This window comes from Prinia subflava, chromosome 14 (genome assembly GCF_021018805.1).
Source record: "Prinia subflava isolate CZ2003 ecotype Zambia chromosome 14, Cam_Psub_1.2, whole genome shotgun sequence".
Lineage (NCBI taxonomy): Eukaryota > Metazoa > Chordata > Aves > Passeriformes > Cisticolidae > Prinia > Prinia subflava.
In genome coordinates, this window is record NC_086260.1 from 14460163 (window position 1) to 14480540 (window position 20378).

Sequence of the window (20378 nt, forward strand, 5' to 3'; positions counted from 1 at the left end):
GGGGCAGGGATGAATCATCCCTGAGGAGCAGGGGAGGGAGGGAAGGAAGGGGGTGGCAGCTCTCAGCGTCCCTCAGAAGATGTTTTACAGCAATATTGAAGAAAAGCTGCTGTGCCTCTTCCAGAGTGGAGTGGAGAGGGGATTGAGGGGCTGGATTAACCAGCACACTCCAATATCTTATCATTAACTCTGCTAGCAAGGAATTTGTGACTATCTTTAGGCTTCTCATCTTGTTTAATTGGGATACCACAAGGACTCCCTAGTTCTGAAAGCCATGGAGATCATCACAGTCTGGAAGGAGCCTCTCCATCAGCTGAGAGCAGCATCTCGGGAGAAACAGGGCCCTGTCTGTGGCTTCTGGCACAGAGTAAAGCAGCACAGGAGCACCCTGGAGCACACAGGCAGAGAGGAATGGAAAGGTTTTGTCAAAATCCATAGCACCTTTTTCCTTATTAGAGCCAGGCTTGGGTGGTCAGGATGAGAAAGAGCCTTTAAGAAAAGAATATTTCCTGTGTTGCAGGCTGCTGTGTAAGAAGGTGCCTCAGGGGGCAAGGACAGAATTTTTCATGAGTGTGTTTTGTATTAAAGCAAGATTTTTCTCCCTGTACATGGGCCAGAGATATAAGAAAGGATCATAGAAAAATTTGGGTTGGAAGAGACCTTAAAGCTCATCCAGCTCCACCCCTGCCATGGCAGGGACACCTCCCACTGTCCTAGGGTGCTCCCAGCCCTGTCCAGCCTGGCCTTGGGCACTGCCAGGGGACAGAGACAGCCACAGCTGCTCTGGCACCCTGTGCCAGGGCCTGCCCACCCTCACAGGGAACAATTCCTGCCCAAAATCCCATCCAGCCCTGCCCTCTGGCAGTGGGAGCCATTCCCTGTGTCCTGTCCCTCCATCCCTTGTCCCCTGTCCCTCCATCCCTTGTCCCCAGTCCCTCTCCAGCTCTCCTGGAGCCCCTTCAGGCCCTGCAGGGGCTCTGAGCTCTCCCTGGAGCCTTCTCCTCTCCAGGTGAGCTCCAAGTCTGGCTCCAGAGCAGAGAGCTCCAGCCCTTCCATCACTTTTGTGACCTCCTTTTGACTTAATTCCAACAGCTCCACGTCCTTTTTGTGCCGGAGGCCCCAGAGCTGAACACTCCAGGCACCCAGAAGAGCACAAAAGCATAAAATCAGAGCACAAGAGATCATGGTGGGGACAGAGCTGGGAGCGAGGCCGTGGCTGGGAGGTTATTTCAATTCATCAGCTTGGAGATGCAATTCCCCTCCCTGTGGCATCTCCCTCCAGCACCAGCATCTGTCTGGGCAGGGAGCTGGAGGCACTGGGAGCTTGGGCTGGGCAGGGTTTTCATCCCCAGCAGTTCCAGAAGCCACTCCCTGCATGGCTCTGACTCCCCCAGTGACACAAAGGGGCCCCAGCAAAACCAGCCGTGAGTGCGAGGGAAGGGGCAGCAGCAGGAAAGTGGTGGCTGCTCTGCATTTGTTTATATTCATATTATTTATAGTTATAATATTGATTTATATCTAGATATATTTTTATTTTTATTTTTATTTTTATTTTTATTTTTATTTTTATTTTTATTTTTATTTTTATTTTTATTTTTATTTTTATTTTTATTTTTATTTTTATTTTATTTGTATTTGTATTTTTATATTTACTCGTGCTTTATATTTTTATCTGTATTTATTTATATCCAAGTTTTATATAGATATTTAGATATTTATCTTTAATAACCATGACATGAAACTGTGACCTCAGGGGACTTCAGTTTCTCTCAGCCACAGATTTGCTGCATGGCCTGGAACAAGTTGTTAAACCTCTTTTTTCTCAGTCCCCCACTTCACATCAAGGGAGATTTGTCTGCTCTGCCAGGGAAGCTGTGATTATTTAATTCATGAGGGGAGTGTCATGTAAAGCACATCGATATAAACTAAAATACACAGAATGGGGTTTGCCCATTTCCTTTAATTTTTGAGAACAAAGTAAGTAGAGGAAATCTTGTGCTCTTCAAAACCAAACAGATCTTTCTTTGTGTAAAATGTTACATAAACCTTCGTGGTTGTTCATTTTTATTGTATTGCTTTTTAATAATTCTGCAAATATTTCTGAAAAGGGCAGTTTGTTCCTACCACATAAAAAATCATCACCATAGAGCTGGGTTGGTTTTTTTTACATTTCCCCCTCATAAAGTTTCAAAAAAAAAAAAACCCAAACACAATTAGGAAATTTACCCTCCCACTTCCCTCCCCACAAAAAGAAAACAAAAACAAGAACAAAAACAACCTGTTTTTTTTTTTTTTCAAATCAGTAAAGTGTTAAACAAGTCAGATATTAGGAGCACACAGAGCACAGCACATGAGTAACACCAGGGATGCTTCAGAGCCCTGCACAGAGCTCGGGTGGAATGTCCATAGCAGCAGGAGGAGGAGGAGGAGGAGGAGGAGGAGGAGGAGGAGGAGGAAGCTCCCAGACACAGCCCAGCCTTCCTGGAGAGGCTGGGACAAGGACACAGCTCCAAAGGACTCAGACAAGCCACAGGGAACACTTTTCCTCCCACAGCAGCGTTTATCCAGATCTCAGTGATGCCTTAGCGTTACAGCTTTTACATTTTTCAGTTCCTGTACTGCATTAGTGCATAACTCTAAACCCCAAATCAAGCGTTAGTTACTGTCATCAGGTTTTGGTCAGAGGAAACAATCCCTCTGGGGCTGAAATTCAAGGACACCTCACTGCCTCAGGTCCCAAAAAGTACAGACAAAAATGAAAGGGGAGGAGCAAACTGGTGGTAAATTACTTCATTACCTGAAGTTGTAATTGGAGGATTAACCCCTGATATGCAAATGGCCCAAACTGATAATTGTCTGAAAAACTCATGACCATTGTTCATCTCAGGCCCCAAAAAGTAGGAACAAAAATAAATGGGGAGGAGCAAACTGGGGATTAATGACTTCATTACCTGAAGTTGTAATTGGAGGATTAACCCCTGATATGCAAATGGCCCAAACTGATAATTGTGTGAAAAACCCGTGACCATTGTCCGTGCTGGGTGCAGCCCCTGGGAGGCCCTGACTGCCCAAGGTGTGTCTATTGATAAATATCAAAGGCCTTTAATAAATCCCCACTTTATTCTCTGAACCTTGCCCAGCCTCTGTTCCAGGGATCCACCCCAAGACATGAAGTTTCTGTCCCATCTGGGGTGCCAAAAACACCGAGGGGTCACCCAGGGCTGCCTCGGCCTTGTGGGGTCACTTTGTGCCCGTGGGTGGCCCTGAGAGCAGGACCTGCACCTCTCAGCACTTCTCAAAATTCTGATTGCTGAGGGAGAGACACAAATCCAGGCCAAGCACAACCTAAAGGTTCTCAGGAGCCCTGAAATGCAGGCCAAGCACAGCCTAAAGGCACATCTCCCTTCACTGATCAGAAAATATCTTCACATTCTCCCTGAGAGGGACCACAACCCACCCCAAGGCCCATGTGTGGCTTTGGGGCCTTGGTTCTGCAGCTTAGGAACATTTCCTGATATTTTAGGAAATGAATTTCCTAAATTTCCTGAAATTTTAGGAAGTACCTATTTTTTTTTAATTTTTTTTTAATGATTTTAGGTATTTCCTAATATACTTCTGACTTGCTGGGACTTGCAAAGACATGAATTCTTAGATTTTGGAGTGTCAGTACTGTTTCTTCACTGTATATAAATCAATCTGTGGTTTCAATTCTGGGAGCATTTCTCTCCCAGCTCCGTTTTCCCATGGGACTGAGTTTTGGCTCCCTCTGAGGGAGGTCAGCAGGCACAAAATGATGATTCTGTGCCTCCCCAAATCCAGGTTTTTTCCAAACGTTCTGCCCCAAGAACCTCACAACAGAGACACGCAAACAGGACTTGCAGGACTTGAAGTCCTGTGCTAGGCTTCCACCTTGGCACACACAAAAACAACCCCTACAAATAAGATAAAGTAAAAATGAAATGGCTCTATTAGATTTAATGAAGTGACAAAGCAGTTCCATAAAAATGCGTTTTTTAAGAAGTAACAGCGAGAGCTCAGAGAAGTGCTGACTGCAGGTACAGTTCAAGCCAATATTAGGATATATTTAGTGACTTGTAGGGAAATATTTCCTTGGGAGAGGGTCAGGAGCCATTTCTGCTCCTGACAACTGCAGGTGCTGTGTCTGAGCTCCAGTGGGTTGGAGTTGCAGAGAGGGCAGCAGGATTTATGACATTTCTTCTGGGTTGTCTCTTGTCTCTGCCCCCAAATCCTGTGCAGTGCACGATGCTCTTCCTCCACAGGTTTCTCACACAACAAAATAACAAAAACAGGCCAAGAAAAAAATTGTCCAGAGCAAATAGCAGTGTTTGGAACGTTCTCAGGTAAAAAACCCACATCCTAAGGCAGAGCTCAGGGGTTTTGATACTGGGGCATCTGCACACCTCCTGGAACAACCATCCACGTGCAAAACCAGCTTTAAACCAGGGAGTCAATCCAGACCAAGGCTTGACCAAGGCTTTAAACCCAGCACTGCTCCCTCTGTGACACTGAGGGGTCACAATTCCCCCGAGTGAATCCCTTCCCCTGCACCACCAGAAATGACCTCCTGGGACTCCTGCAGAGATAAAGGACATTACCCCAACCTTCTGCTAAAGAAACTCCTGCTCTGACTTCAGCCCAAGCCTTGATCCCATCCCCGGCAGAGGAATCAGTGCCTGATCTGAGGGGACCTGGAAAGGACCTTGAAGAGGAATCAGAAGGCTCTGGGCTGGCAGGATCATCCAGTCCAGCTCCTGGCCCTGCACAGGACACCCCAAAACCCCACCCTGTGCCAGCAGAGGAGCTGTGTAGTGCTACACAATGGCAGAGTGGGATCCTGGATGCCTTTGGAGGGAATGGGTTGCTGTACAGACAGAGAGAGTCCTAAACCTGTTCTTTTCCCCTCAGAACATCTCCAGCTCTGTGAAATAACCTCCATCTCCTGTTGTAGGAGCACAGACAAGCATGGGTCACTCCAGGGAATGGGAAGTGCCAGCCAAAATTCAGGAGCAGCCACCCACGCAGGAAAATGGAAAGGTTTGGGAGGTCTCCTGAGGAGCACATCCTCCCGGAGACCAGGAACTTACAGCAGCAAAATTCAGAGCCCTTCAGAACCAGAACCAGTCCAATCTCCAGGAAAACAGTGGCTCAGGATGGGCCCATTCCACATTTCCAGCCCTTTGGAAGCCGGTGCAGGGTGGAGGGAAGGAGGTGGGAGCAGCTGAGGCGCCGTCGGCGTCACCGATCTCGCCCTGAAAGGAGATTTCTTCCCAAGCAAACCACAGGACAGGCTGGTGCCCTTTATATACACACACGGACAGCTGAAATGGTCTGAAATGCTTACAGGTTAGAAGGTCTATACAACATTACACCTGCCACAAATCAAAGTAGAAAAGTTTTACAGCACATTATACAGGTCCCTCTAAAGTCTAGAAAAAAAAACATTGACTGGAATCACCATATTACAAGAAGTCATCACTAACAGACCATATAATACTATTTTTTTTGCTTTTACAGAATCATTACAGATAGAGCAATTTTTAAAAAATCACTTTTTAAACAAGTATACAATTTTCACTTTTAAAATTAACTGGTTAATAAAATTCTGTGCAAAACAAGCCAGCCTCTATAATTAAGTGAATTTATTTATTTCTTTATACAAAAAAAAAAAGAAAAAAAAATAAAACAACCCAAAAAAAAAGTTCTTTTAGAAATGTGTCTCCTTTTCTGTGATGGTGGAAATGGTGCCATCTCCTTTCAGTTTGGCATCGCAGTCATTTATTGCTGCAATGTAGGCTCCTCCTCCGAGCTTGCCCCGCATTTTCAGGTCTGAGCTAGGTGTAATCAGCTTCCTGAATTTCTAGAAAATTGGAGAAATTGGAAATCATTACGTTTTTCTTGGTCACAAACACACCTCTCTTTAACAGATCGATTATAAAAGGCTTTTGTCCTGCATGTCTGCTTCTCATTTATTTCCCTGTTGTGGGCACATCCTCAGACCTGCAGCCTGCACAGTTCTGGATAAATCCCACCAGACCAAAGAAGGCAAAGCTCAAACCAAAGTGAATTTTTATGCTGATTTAATCACCCCCTTTTATAGACACTCAGCACTGTGTCAGTTCTACAGGTACATTTTGTTTCTCATTTTATCATCAACGATGTCCACTGGAAAAAGCAAATAAACCAGAGACAGCCAAGGTGTATTGAGGTGTGATGAAGAAAAAGATACTTTCTCTTTTCCAGCAATGACATCCACAGCAAGGCTGCTGCTCACAGCAGGAAGTTGGCTTCCCAAGAAGCTCCAGCTGTGATTAAAACAATCCTCTTGTCATCCTGGCAGGGAAATGATAACGCCCTGCCTGCAGTGCTGCAGCTCCAGCAAAGTCTGCTCACCTGCAGGGACAGGTGGGGCTGGTGCACCGAGGAAATATTTAATGTTTAGATTTGTGCAGACTTCTTTTTTTGATTCTCTGACACAAATAAACCATGGGCAATTCACTTGTAGTTTATATACCCAGATTTCCCAAAGCTGTGTTTAATCAGCTGAATGGAGCCTTTGCAATGTGGACAAAACGAGGCTTTTCTGCAATGCTGAAATCCCAAATGGCTGAATAAAGTTTGCATTTTTGTTTGTTCCACTGTTGCTTCCTTCACTGCCTTTCTTTGGAGCTCCCACAGAAACGAGCAACCTTCCAAGCTTAAATTCAATAATAAACTCAGCCTAGACCTGAGCTAACCTGAACCAAATATCAGAAAATTCCACTGAATCTCTGTATTTGCCTGAGTTTCTCATTTAGGGAACTGAAATTAGGAAAAGTGTCCAGAAAATGGGAATGTGGGCAACCCAGCTCCTGGAGAAAATCCTGGCAGCACAAACCAAAACCACGGAAAAAGGCAGCTGACCTGAGTGGAATGGCTGGTACAAACCTTGAGGGATTTAGGTGATGTTACAGACATTTTAAGCTACAAATTCTGCTGGGACAGAGCACCTTAAATCAATAGTTTTGGTTAGTTTGCCACGGGCAGCAAAAAACCCAACAGGAATGCAGAATAAACCAGAGAAAGTCCAGAACTCTCTTTGCAGCAGTGACTGAGAGCCCTAACGTGGGGAGAACAGCAATGTGGCACTGCTGTCGTGATTAAAGGATGCAGGAGAGGACTCCCACTCCCTTCCCAGCTGTTTTTCAGCATCACTGCTCTGCAGAGCTCTCTCACCTCCATGAAGGTGCCTTCTGTCTTCCAGAGCTTGATGCAGATCCACAGCGGGATGCAGACCATGGAGGAGAGTGCCATCATCCAGCCGATGCCGTAGCCCCAGTCAGGGTAGATGTACACATTGTTGTACTTCAGGGGCTTGTATTTCACCAGGAAAAAGATGAAGATCCCCTGAAAGAAGCAGAGATATTACTGGAGGTGTTTGGGAAAAGCCTGCGCGTGTAACAAGGATTTGGCTGAGTGTTTAGGCCAGGCTCCCTGAGGAGGGAGAGCAGAGGGAAGCTCTTCACTGAGAAAAAAAAACCCACCAGCAACTCCTCTTTTCTGTACAGCTTAAATAACACATCTCAGAGGCTCCTGCAGGAACGAGCAACCTTTCAAGTTTAATCCTATTTACCTCTTGATGACAATAAACCCTGCACTTTGATGGCAAACGGCACCTGGGCAGGGAAGATAAAGTTTTGCTACAGTGAACGAGCTGTGATTAAGCAACACGAGCTGGGTTTTCTCCAGCCTGTCAGGATGAAAAAGGAAAGCCAAAATTTTTGAAGCTGCTTTAATCCACTGTGCGTACCTGCAGTTTTGCAGGCCAATGCTTTCATCCTGCCAAAAACCCTAAAAAATCTGTCTCAACTTCTAATCGAGCAGCTTGGACCGTTTCGATGTAGGAAACAGTGAAAAGCTACCATGTAATTTTCTCCAAAGTGGTGAAATGAGTGCACAAGAGCAAATGGTATAGAGGTCATTGCAGATTTGGTGCAAATGAGTCAGAAATTTTCTTAAGTTTGCAAATGGGAGCCTGGACCTCGAGGTAGCCCAGCTCCTGTGGTTCGTAGCTGCCATCACTGGAGTATTACACAGCTGGAAGGGGTCTTGGTACCTAATCCTTAATTTTAAGGGCAGTCAGATCATGCTGGTGTTGGAACTTTGTCCCTGTGACACTGCCACAGGTCTGCAGAGCTGGCACCAGCTTCCTTCCCCTCCTTCATGCCTGTGGGATGGGCTTGTCGCCTGTCTTGCTGCTTTTAAAAGTGAAAAATGTCTTATCTCCTTTGGAAAACGTCCACTCCCTCCAAAGAGGGAGGAGAAGGGAGGAGAAAGCAGCAAAGGACCCAGCACGAGTCTTGAGCCGTGTGTTGGCACACAGGGTGTACTGACTACAGGGAAAAAAAATCTCTCTTGTTCTGGCAAATGTTCATTTAGGGCCCTGGCGTTATTTTTATTCCTGTGATTGTACATGTTAAGATTTTTCACAGAATATTTAACAACTTTTACAGAGTGGGCTTTTATTTGAAATAGATGCTACAAATCAATAGGCTTTTTTCTCAACTCTTAGCAGCAGCAAAATGATTAAAAAAACATGTACAGAACCCCCTCCTTATACCTAAAACAAGTTATTTGGACTTTCTGTACTTACTGCACAAATACCTGGAGTTAGGACCATCCAGCACCACTTAATCAACGACACAGGTTTGTACCCAATCATGTCTTCAATGTTCTCATAAAAGCGATTGCTGCCTGCCCAAAAAACAAAGGAAAAGCAGATGTGGAGTGCACGTGGAAGGGCTTGTCCAGGTCAGGATTTGAAACAGTGAAGGGAAAGCACAGACAGAGCTGGGAAGGCTGAAGCTGTTCCTCTCTCTCGGGAAAACTCCTCCCTGCCATCTGCCCTGTGCTTTTGGCAGGGGCTGATATAAATTACTGTGCTATAAAAACTGCTGTTCATCTTAATTCAGTTCATATCAAATCAATACATCTCTTATCAGAGAGGGAGATTTGATTGGTGTGGCACAAGCTGTCACAAAGATAATAACATTTCATTCAGTCCTACTCTGCTTTTTCCTCCACACCTTGAGTTCTGCTTTCCTTCAAAGCAAGTATAAACCTAATGTATTCTGCTTGGATTGTTTATTCTCTTAATAAACAATACAAGATAAAAATCTTATGTATTCTGCTTGGATTGTTTATTCTCTTAGTCGTGGAGTCAGGTTGTAAAGAACCCCAGTGAAGGCGTATCTATTTTATTAATAAATATATTTAGATGCTTCAAGCTCATGTGGGAACCCAGGGATAGCTGGGCACATGTGATCTGCAGTTCTACATTGTTTTACAAACTGAAGTTATCCAGAGTGTGCATCTTTGTGGAGAAAAAACATTTATGACTTTTGGGGGCCATGGGAGCGTGGAGGGTCCTGTTCCAGAAAGGCACAAGGTTCTCACTTTGCTTTCATGCAGATAGAAAACTTTGATAAGGAAAACAGAGCCACTGTTATCACTCACCGTACACCCAGCCTATGCAGACACACTCAAAAATGGCAACAAAGAGCAGGCACATCCCACTGGCTGCATAGGAGTCAAAGAGCTGAAAGACATACATCCCACCCTGGAGGAGAAAACAGGGAAGGGGAAAAAAGATTGGGTTGGCACTGGCAAATATTTCATAGAAAATCTGTTTTAACTACACCGTCAAGCTGTTGGCTCCCTGGCAAGCTTCCTGCTCAAATTGGTTCCTTCTTGAACAAAGAATATTCATTTCTTGGTTTTTTGTTTTTGTTGGGGTTTGTTTGTTTGGAGTTTTTTTGGTTTTGTTTGTTTGGTTGGTTTTTGTTGTTTTGTTTTACTCTGCACTTCCTTTAGGGTGGTAAATCTGGAGCAGAGAGAAGTAAACTTGTTTTTTTGTATTCTAAAAATGCTCTCCCACCTCCCTGCTTTTCCCTCCGTTTGTTATCTCATCAAGCTGTAGATATTCCCAGGTGCTTCTGAGCTCCAGATCCTGGTTCTGTGTCTGTGTTATTAATATGTACAATAATCAATTAAAATGTGGGGAAAGAAGGTAAATATCTCTCAGTGCTCTGCTCAACACGTGCAATGTGGAGGAATTAGTCCAAGATTTCCCATTTTACATAGCAAAGATGATTTATTTCTGAGAGGAAGAATGATTCACAGGTAAATATAAAGTACATAAGTATACAAAATTTCTGTTCAATGCATTATTTCACACAGAGGGTCGTCTCTCTTATCAGAGACTGAGATTTGATTAGTGTAATTAAATATTAATGTTCCAGATTATTCCAAGTTGGAAGGGACACAAAAATTTCTGCTCAGAGATTGGCTGCACTGATTGACATGACTGGTGATCTGGAAACCAAAGATGGTTTTATTTTCTCTTTTCACTTCATCTCCTTTACTGTTCTTTCCATCCAAAATGCAGTTTTGGATGGAAAGAACAGTAAGCTGGGTGAGCAAGCAGGCACCATGGTCAGGGTGTGTGTTTGGCTGGTGCAAACAGATGGAATTTCCTTGCCTGTGCTGTGTATTTTTGATAAAAACATTTCCTGAGCTCAGCTGATAAAACAAGGCCACTTTTCCCATTTCAGACATCACACAGGTCCTAAGAACAGTGTTAGGGTGTGATAGCTCTGAATCCACGTGCCTGCCTTCCAGAGGAAGTTAAAAATCCATGAATTCTTCATCTTATTAACCCATAAAATAAACTGGATAACAGCCACAGTAGCCTTAGCTATAGGGCCCATGTTTAGATAAGGGCCTGCAAATGGCAGAAACACAGCCACAACCACAGGCCACCCAAACCAGGGCACATGATGCTGTCCAACAAGGCCTCTGTATCTAGTACACAAAACCTAAGTCACCCAAGAACTGTTACTCCTTTCCCTTAATGCCCTTGTGTCCTACGCTGGGCACCAAATTCTGCCTTGCTTTGGAAAGACAGGTATCTGTCAGGGAAAACTGGAGTTTCGCTTGGAATGGAGAACGTAAAATTGTCACGTTCCCGACAGGGGGATTTCTCCGTGGCCAAGATCCTCGTGCTTTATCTGTCGTGACTGTGCACTCCAATCCTCTCCCTGGCAGCCAGGCAGCTCTCACCTCCGTCAGCATGATGAGGCCCAGGAAGTAGGACACGACGGAGAGGCCGAGGATGAGCAGCTCCCTGCGGTAGCCCCTGCGGAACACCTTGGGGTACATGTCCACCACGGCCGTCACGATGCTCTCCACGCACACAAACTGCAGCAGGGGACAGCACAGACACGATTTTCTGAGGATCGCTGGGTTCCCCAAGTCCAACAGGACACGAAAGAACCACACACTATCACTGCGGGGCCTGACCAGTAAGAGTGAGGCTCTGGAGACGTTTCTGGGTTCCGAGCAGAGCAGGGCCGTGTCGGAGTCTAGAACATCCCTCTGGCCACCCTGGAGGGTTTAGAGACCAGACAGGGGGGTCTGGGATCTGTACAGGGGGGTCTGGGATCTGTACAGGGGGGTCTGGGATCTGTACAGGGGGCTCAGTTAGACCCACACAGATCCCAGGAGGACACTGACTCTGATTCCTGTCCATGAGAGTGAACACTCACATGCAGGAAGAATCACAAATCCTAAGAATTTAAAATAAGTAGTGGATGGTTTATTATAGAATATAAATATAGAAATTAAGATTCTTAGCATATGAAGCTGGAAAGACAAGATGGAGGAATTGGGGAGTGGCCCCTGTGCTCCTTGTTCTTGCTCTCGTCCCCCATCTTGTGCTGAGTTGGGTTTTAGAGATTGGCTTAGAGTAGAACTGACATGTTAGTATAGGCAATAGGTATTGGTACAATTTTGTAAATAAAAAATACGTCTCAGACAGTAGTTAGGTCAGGGGTACTGTACATAAGGTGTGGGGCTCTCTGACCCGCCCCAGTCCCCCGCGTGTCCTGCTCTGCTGGAGACACCTTGCAGAGCTGAGAAAGAACTAAGATAAGGTTCCCTGCCAGGGAAGTGCCTGGCAGAGTTGAAAAAGGACTGAGATAATGAAGAATAAACAACCTTAGAAATGTGCACCGGCAGACTCAACGTGTCGTCTCTACCTCTGGTGTGTAACACTTAAGACAAAGAGAAGACTAAAAACCTGATCACCCCTGGGAACAGCAACCCAGGGGAAACTCCCAGGGAACAGCAACCCTGGGGGAACCCTGAGCACCTTGGGGAACAGCAACCCCAAGGAGAATCTCAGAGAAAAATAACCTTGAGAGGGCCGGAAGCAGGAAGCCCCAAGGTTTATTTACAAAGCCACTTTTATACATTTCTTATAATGCCCATCGATTGGAGGATGGAATTCCCACTTTTTCATCTACACTGGTCAAGCCAACTGTCAATCACCTTTCTCCTCCTAACTAGAAATATGTAAACAATGAAAGACAATTAGCAAAACATGGCCAGTGTTTACATCCACTGCCCGTCTCTCCTTCAGCATGAACGCTCGACACACAGGAAAAACCTCATGGCAACAACACACAGACCCACAGGTGTCCACGCAGCAAAGAGGGGAGCACCTTTATTTTCCTTCGTATTTATTATTTTATGGCACCCGCTGTGGATTGGAGGGTGGAATCACCACCTCTCCAACCACACTGGGTCAAACAGACAGTCAATCGACTCCTCCTCCTCCAGAAAGGAATGTAAACAAAAAAACAACCTTGCCTAAACAGAGCTATATTTATATTAAAAAACTGTTGGAATCATGAGAAACTGACTCCAAGAAGGTAAAGAAGGCTAGGAAAGTTTCAAAAGAACAGAGCAACATTCCCAAGGGACTTTTTCAACAGTTTTCTCTTTTCCTAAGCTGCTTTGTGTAAATAACTTTTTCTTCCCATAACATTTCTGGGTAAGCAATATTCCTTTCCTATAACAACCTCTCTCCCAGGTGTTGTTTGTGTTACTGAACCAATGGAGAGAGGTGTCCATCGCATGGACCAATAATGTGACTTTTTAGCACAGCATGCTATAAAAAGGCTGGAATAGAGTTGTAATAAAGCCTTGTGATGTCCTTCTGCCTGCTGAACTGGAGTCAAGCATCTTCATTTCATGTCCAAGAGTGGCAGCCAGGATTGGGATTTGCCACCTGACACTTCAAATTTCCTCCTGTGTTTTCATCACAGAGGGTGGATGATCCCTGGGGATGCTCCATGAGCACAAGCTCAAACTGAGAGCAACATCTCCAAATGAAAAACTCCAAAGTTACGGATTTCCACCAAATTCAAATATTTGGATCCTCTAATATTATCCCAGGCTGCATTTGCCCTGAAGAAGGTGGATTAAATGAAAATTAAACCTCTCAGAAGTGGCTTGAATGGGATTAAATAATGTACAAACCCTTCATGGGGTCATGTCACCCTGGGTACTTTTGCCAGTTTTGCCAAGCATCCTCCAACCTCTAAAGGAGCATCCCCAGGGTTTGAGGGAAGTTCTCTCCATTTACCAGAAGAGAGAAGTTCCCCAGAGCTGCTGAGTGCCCAAGCCAGGTACTTCTAACAAAGGAGGGCAGGAACATGTTCAGTGTCTTTAAACAGAAAAAAAAAAAAAAGCAAAAGGCCTGAGCCTCTGACTCAGGGCTCTGGAGCAAGGTTTCTAAAAAAGACCCCAAAATAGACACTGGAATAGTCAAGAATCCAGGAACTGCTCACTTAAAAAAAAAAAAAAAAAAAAAAAAAAAAAAAAAAAAAAAAAAAAAAAAAAAAAAAAAGGCTTTTAAGAACCTGTTGGATCATTAAAAAGAACATTATTAAAGTATTAAGTTTAATGATTGGAAATGTCATGCAGAACAAGCACTGCTGAGCTTTAGAATCATAAACTTTCTGAACCCAGTCATGCCAAGGGCTGAGCTGCATGCTAAAAATCCCAGGCACTTCTCATTTTCCTTCAAGCAGCTTTTGCAGTTTTTAAAGTCACACAGGGACAACGACTCCTGTGCTGCCCCTTTGCTGCAGGATATGACTACACATTCCTTGCTCTGCTATTTTGCAGTAAAAATACACCATAGAAAATTACATTATCACTATCTGATATTCAGCTTCCTAATTCATTGCAAAGTGCTTGAAAAATGGGCTGGGGTTTTACTGAAGTGTGAATTTTAATCAGCCCTGTTGAAGTTCAGACTGATTTCCATGTTAATAATGAAAGCTGGGGTCAGGCTGAACCAGCATGAATCATGAAGCATCACAACTAAGATTTAAAATAGCAAAGAATTAAGATAGGGCTCAGTCTTTCATCAGGCTGGCGCTGTTTAGGTGTGATTTCCACTCTTGGGAGGCTAAAAACTCTGGGAATGGGGTTTATTCCTTACCTGACTGTCCAAGCCCAGGAATATGAGCATCATGAAGAACAGAGCTGCCCACAGAGGAGACAGAGGCATCATGGTGACAGCTTTAGGGTAAGCAATGAATGCAAGCCCTGGTCCTGAAAGGGAATAAAGAGATGCAAAGTTTGTACTCGTGTGGGAGTTTGAGAGGGAGTTCAGCTCCTCCAGAGCAGCCTGGGCTGTGGGAGAGCAGCGTTGGTGACACCACAAGGGTGGCTCTGGCTGAGCAGCCTCGCTCAGCATCCCTTATCAGACTGTTTTATCTGGACACACCCATTTTCCCACCTTTCCTCCTCCTGCTGCCCTCCCCATCCCCCTGTGGAAGCTGAGTGGGTGAAAGCAGTGTGGGTGCTCAGCTCTGGTCAGGGCAGCCCTCCACAACCTGAATCTTCTGTCGTGGCAGAGAAGAGGGACTAAAGCCAAGACTGAACACCTCGGCAAACTCTGCATCTCTCACAGTCTAAGCAAATGGTGATGAGGCTCATCAGGAATGGCACAGCCCTGGCTGCATCCTGGCCAAAGGATGCTCTGCTTCTGTTCAGACATCCCAGGGCTTCATGTCCCCTCTTTTTGTGTGGATGTGCAGCACTGCAAACATCCCTGAATAAATCATAGCCTGTGCTCCTGTGATTGCCTTACAGAACTTAACCTTTATTTTTTTCCTAACCTGGTGCAAGGAAAACCTTGGTTCCCATCCTGCTCTGTGTTTTTGGGGTGCTGCTGCTGTGTGACATTGGCTACCTATTTAGAGAAACCCTCAAAACAGAACATTTTTTTGTAACAGCACTGACAGCTTCTCAGATGTGCTAAGACACCTTCTCACCCTGCTCATGTTTATCCGTTTTTATTTATTTATCAGCTGCTGTTTATGGAGCCAGCCAGCTTTAAAGCAGGGGCACAAAGAGCTCTGTGCTCCTGCTGCAATAACTCCAGAGCAGAGCTGTCACACACTGCTGCTTCCTCATTTACAAGCTCCTGTAATGCAATGCAAGCCAGTTGTATTGAGGGGTTTGGGAAAAGGTAAATAATTTCCATGACAGCACCAGTGAAATCCTGGGATTAACTCCATGAGAGCCATTTCTCCTCCTCAACAGCTCAGCATTGCATTGGGGTTTTTTTTCTGAGCAGCCTCCTGTTCTTTTTCTTCTGCTTGAGGATGTTACAGCCACAAAAGTGTGGAGTGACTTCCACTGGATGCCCAGCTCCAGTGGTGGTTGTGGATGGGTAATTTTTCATGAATCTGGGCCTGTGTGCCTGTCTGGTTTCTCATTTTAACAGCTGCAGCTTTTTTCTTTAAAATCCCTTTTTTTTCATTTTTTTTTCCAGAAGGAACAAATATCTGTGGATTGCAGGCTGTCTCACTGAGAGAAGGGGGAATGCAGGTGAGGATTAACCCTCACCACTGGGTTTATCTCTGCTAAACAACAATCTGGATGCTCAGCTGCAGGAACTTTGTGTAGCAGGGGCTCCTTGAATTTGTGAATTTGGTTCTATGCACAGCAACATTCATATTTTTCAGATACAAATGTATGGCCACAAAAATAGTTCAGAACTCTTCCTGCAGCAGTTTTTCCACTGAGTCATCTCATCCACAGGCCGTGGCACAGACTGTGAACTCTGCCCACATCCTCTGGGCATTTTCTGTTAACTCAGAAATCTGAAATTTTGGGTCTTACCTGATTCTGCAACTTCTGCAATGGGCACGCCTTGTTCATAAGCCATAAATCCAAGAACTGAAAAGATAGCAAAACCAGCAACAAAGCTTGTGCCACTGTTCAAGCAGCAGAGCATGATGCAGTCTCTGAAAATATAAATAGAAAACACTGCAGTTGATCTCCAGAGCTGGGGTTTCTGTCATCTGCTGAGCCAGAGGACTGGCAGAACCCTGGGCTGCAGGGGTGGAAAACAAATTGTTTATTAACAGTAAGGTCCCAACTCAAATTGTTCCTGAGAGCAACCAGGAATTAGCACGTGCAGGTGGACACCAGCAGAATATTCTTGCTTGTGTTTTAACTGCTGGAGCTGCAAACCTGTTAAAGACAGCTGCTGTTTTCCTGTAAAACCTTTAAAAAACATGTCAAACTATGTCAAACATGTAATAATTGTTAAGAACAATTTCTTCATAATAATTATATATTCCAGAATATATGAACTCATTTATAAACTCTTATAAAAATGGTAACATTTGTTTCCTGGGGGGAAAAAGAAATTCCTGTGGTCAGATCTTAACTCCTTCTATCCCTGTTAAAGATCATTGGCAAAATATATCCATGCAAAATACAGCTGCAGTTTGGTTTCTGGACACATTTAATGGGCTGTGGGCATGAAAGGCACTTTACATAACCTCTGTGCACACCTAAAAAAGTGTCTAAAAAGAGGCAAAGGCAGTGCAGGGACAGAGATGTCTCAGACAAACACATCCCACGCTTCAAACCACGACAAGGACAAGGCCAAGGTGAAGGAGGATTTCTTTGCCCAGACTGGAAACGTCACCAGAGCAAATCACTTTAAAGAAAGGGGAGATGCTGTGCAAAAGGTGTGATTTGCCCAGAGCCCAGGGAAATCTTGTCCTTCGTGCTGCTGTGACAGCTCTCCGGGCGTGGCAGACGATGGGGCTGCCACGATTTCTGCTGCCAGGCACTCCTTGAAGTCTGTTTGCCACGAGAGACAGCTGTGTGCCTGAGAGAGGAATAATCTAACCCAGATGTCTGGGGAAAATCAGGGCTCTAACCCACTGAAACACAAGCCTGGAGCTGGCTCGAGCCCATCCCTCAATCTGCTTTATCCCCACCCCACTGTGGCTCTGAAGCGAAATTTTTGTGCAAGTTATCAATAAGAAGAAAGGGCGCTGTAAAATCCAGCAGGTCCTGAATTCACAGCTTCAATAGTTCAGGAAAGGATCACGTCTTTGTCACAGATTTGATGTGGAGCTTCTCTGGGGACCCTCACACAAAAATAACCTCCAGTTCCCCCTCCCTTAGCTTTGCAGGAATTTTGCCAATCTCTCAACTCCTGCTTTTCATTCCATAAGCAGGAGTAACCTGTACTTCAGGTTGTTTTTTTCCTGCTGTGGGAAGGAAAACTGGAAGGGTGATGTGGATCCATTGACGGTGAAAGCAGTGATTTTAAAACACAAATGCTCAGGAACCATTGGAAGACCAATATGATTTTTTAATGTGCACCCTTGGCAGGAGGACATCAGAGCCTGACTGAAGCCCAGACTGATTTCAAGTGAAAGGAAAATTTCAAATTTTTATGAAAACTTCACCTTCTTCCAAATTAAACTCCTGCCAATCACGTGAATAATTCAAGATGTGCATCACTTCTCCTCTCCCTGCCTGACAGGCAGGACACTTCTGAAAATTCATCCTGCCCTCCTTAGGGAGCTTCTCTGAGCCCACAGAGCCCCTGGCACCCCTCCAGTCCCGTCCTTGCCTTTATGGGTTCCTCAAGACCCAGTTGAGAAATTCCCATTTTTCTTTTCCTCCTATACTGGAAACTTGACACAGGACAAATGCTCAGGTCTTAAAAGTTTTGTGCAAATCATATTCTCTGGACATTGACTCAGGGGAGATTAAAACCTCCTGAAATCATTGGCAATTCCCACCTTGGGAATATAAACCATGAAATGCTCCCCCTTCCCTCTGGGTTGGGGCCTGCAAACTTCCCAAAGAATGGGGGAAAGTGGAAGTAGAGCATAGACCAAACTGAGGTGATTTTTAATGACAATTTTTGGTGGCACTTTTGAAAAAGCAGCTTAAGTAATGCACACACATTCAATTCTACCTGTCTGAAATCCTGTAATTTGTGTCTCTGTGTGTACTCAGGGGTTGTGGAAGGCTCACATTTGACCAAAAGGGATGAAAACACCAAATTTTGGAGCTGAGCTCCTCTGGGGCAGCTCCAAGTAACATTACAGGTCTCTGTCCTACAAAAATGTGTGTGTGTGTGCTTATGGCTATCCACGGGCAAAGGGAAAGGATTCCAAGGTTCACCCCAGGAGCAGAATTCCAGCGTGGAAGGTGTTACCTGTAGCAGTTGTTGTTGTAGTTGTTGTAGCTCCCCAGGGCTGTCAGGCACCCCAAGCAGATGGCATAGGAGAAAAAGATCTGTGTGCCAGCATCCACCCACACCTGGAGACAGAGAACAGGGAGAGCCTCAGAAAAGCAGCCAGCAGAAATCACAGGGATTGTACAAATCACAGGGATTTTTCTAAAATTAAATTAATTTTTTTAAAAAACTTAAATTAAATTAATTAAAAAATAAATTAAATTAATTTTTTTAAATTAAAAAAAAAAAGTGTGCTGAGAGGGAAATTCCCCTCCCCCATCCCAGCTGGTCTTTACAGGCTCAGCCTAAAGTGGAGAGGGAGACAATTCCTAGAGAAGAACTTCACCTATTAAATTCATTAATTGCTTTTGTATAGTTTTAGTAATTGCAGGCTAAATAGAATCACCTGCATTTATCTCACTCAGTTATTTATTCAAATTTAAAACTTTAGTGTGGATAAATGCTCTGAAGACAAAATGTGCCAGTCCTAGATAACACATAAATGAAGCTGGAGAAAGAAGGGATAACTTATCCAGGGAAATGATGGTTTTAGCAAAATTGAATGGAACAGGCACAAAGTCACAGCTCTGGCCACTGAACAATCAACAAGTAAGAGTTTGTAGAGCTTAACGAGTCCGTAGCCTTGTAATGTCATTGTGGGAACGTTTATATCCTAAAGTGCTGCAAACAATTTTAAATCAGACAAAAGGAAAAGGAAGTGTGAGTTGCCACAGAGAGATTTTCTTCTCCTCAGAGCAGCCTGAGAACATTCATGAGCAGCTTCATTTTCCTGTGAAGATGCTGCAACAAAGCAATTTATTTCACTTGACCCGTGTGGGTGTGTTCCCACTGGAGCTGAAGGCACCCCCTGAAGTCCTGGTTTTAACAAGAGAGGGATATGGAGACCCCAAACCCACACAGCTGCAATCCAACCAAATCCTGTTTTCCTGGGATAAAGATCTCTTGAAGTCCTTTATGAGAGCAGAGCAACCCAACCTGAGTGACACAGAGGTGGTGGCTGTGCAGCCATTCCCTGCTGGAGCTGGAGCCAGGGAGGAGGGAACACAGGGAACAATCTCAGGACTAATAACAGCCGTCAAATCCTCCTAAACACACACAGGGGATGTGCTTGTTTTGCATCTGATCAAGTGAGACCTTGCTCTCTGGAGTTGTTGAGTGCTGCTGTTTAGAAATAACATTAAGATCACATCTGATTTACATCAGAGGCTTAAAGGGTTTCGTTGCTGTCACCCCGAATAAGACACAGCTGGTTACATCCCAGGGCTTCACCATCACCCAGGAAAAGCTGCACACACAGAGGCTGCTGACAGACAGGCTCTTTAACAGGACTGGAAGCTCCCAAAACCTGTGAGGAGCGTGGGTCAGCTGAAAATGTCTGCTGGGGCCCAGACAAAACCTGGGAAACTGGATCAGCACATGGATCCTTCCTTTCCCCTCTCCCTTTTCCCTCTCCCTTTTCCCTCTCCCTTTTCCCTCTCCCTTTTCCCTCTCCCTTTTCCCTCTCCCTTTTCCCTCTCCCTTTTCCCTCTCCCTTTCCCCTTTCCCTTTCCCCTTTCCCCTCTCCCCTTTCCCTTTTCCCTCTCCCCTTTCCCCTTTTCCCTCTCCCCTTTCCCTTTTCCCTCTCCCCTTTCCCTTTTCCCTTTTCCCTTTTCCCTTTTCCCTTTTCCCTTTTCCCTCTCCCTTTTCCCTTTTCCCTTTTCCATCAGACTAAAGTGTTTTTGTTGCTCTCCGTGACATCAGTCTAGAAATTCCCTCAGAACTCAGGGCTGATGTTGAAATAGGAATGGAGAAGCAATTTCATTTGCTGAATGGAATAATACAATCTCTAGCTTTTTTGGGTTGTCTGCCCAGAGTACAAGTGACATTTACCTCGTTCAGGTTTCTAAAATGGCAAAAAGTGATCAGCATTGTGGCAAGCAGGAAGATAAATTTAGAAACCACA

The 20378-nt window shown here is 44.8% G+C and overlaps 1 protein-coding gene across 2 annotated transcripts in view; it reads right to left on the reverse strand.

Annotated features, from left to right (window-relative positions):
* Window positions 1–2818: 2818 nt before the first annotated feature.
* SLC6A11 (solute carrier family 6 member 11) overlaps window positions 2819–20378 on the reverse strand; it is a 95715-nt gene continuing 78155 nt past the window's right edge. For both annotated transcript variants that reach the window (XM_063411432.1, XM_063411433.1), the window contains exons 8-15: window positions 18395–18498; window positions 16042–16166; window positions 14351–14463; window positions 11119–11256; window positions 9514–9616; window positions 8651–8751; window positions 7234–7404; window positions 2819–5878 (exon numbers count right to left, since the gene is read on the reverse strand). In XM_063411432.1, the coding sequence (XP_063267502.1) occupies window positions 5726–5878; window positions 7234–7404; window positions 8651–8751; window positions 9514–9616; window positions 11119–11256; window positions 14351–14463; window positions 16042–16166; window positions 18395–18498 (1008 nt within the window). In that variant the 3' untranslated portion in view covers window positions 2819–5725. The remainder of the gene's footprint in view (window positions 5879–7233; window positions 7405–8650; window positions 8752–9513; window positions 9617–11118; window positions 11257–14350; window positions 14464–16041; window positions 16167–18394; window positions 18499–20378) is intronic.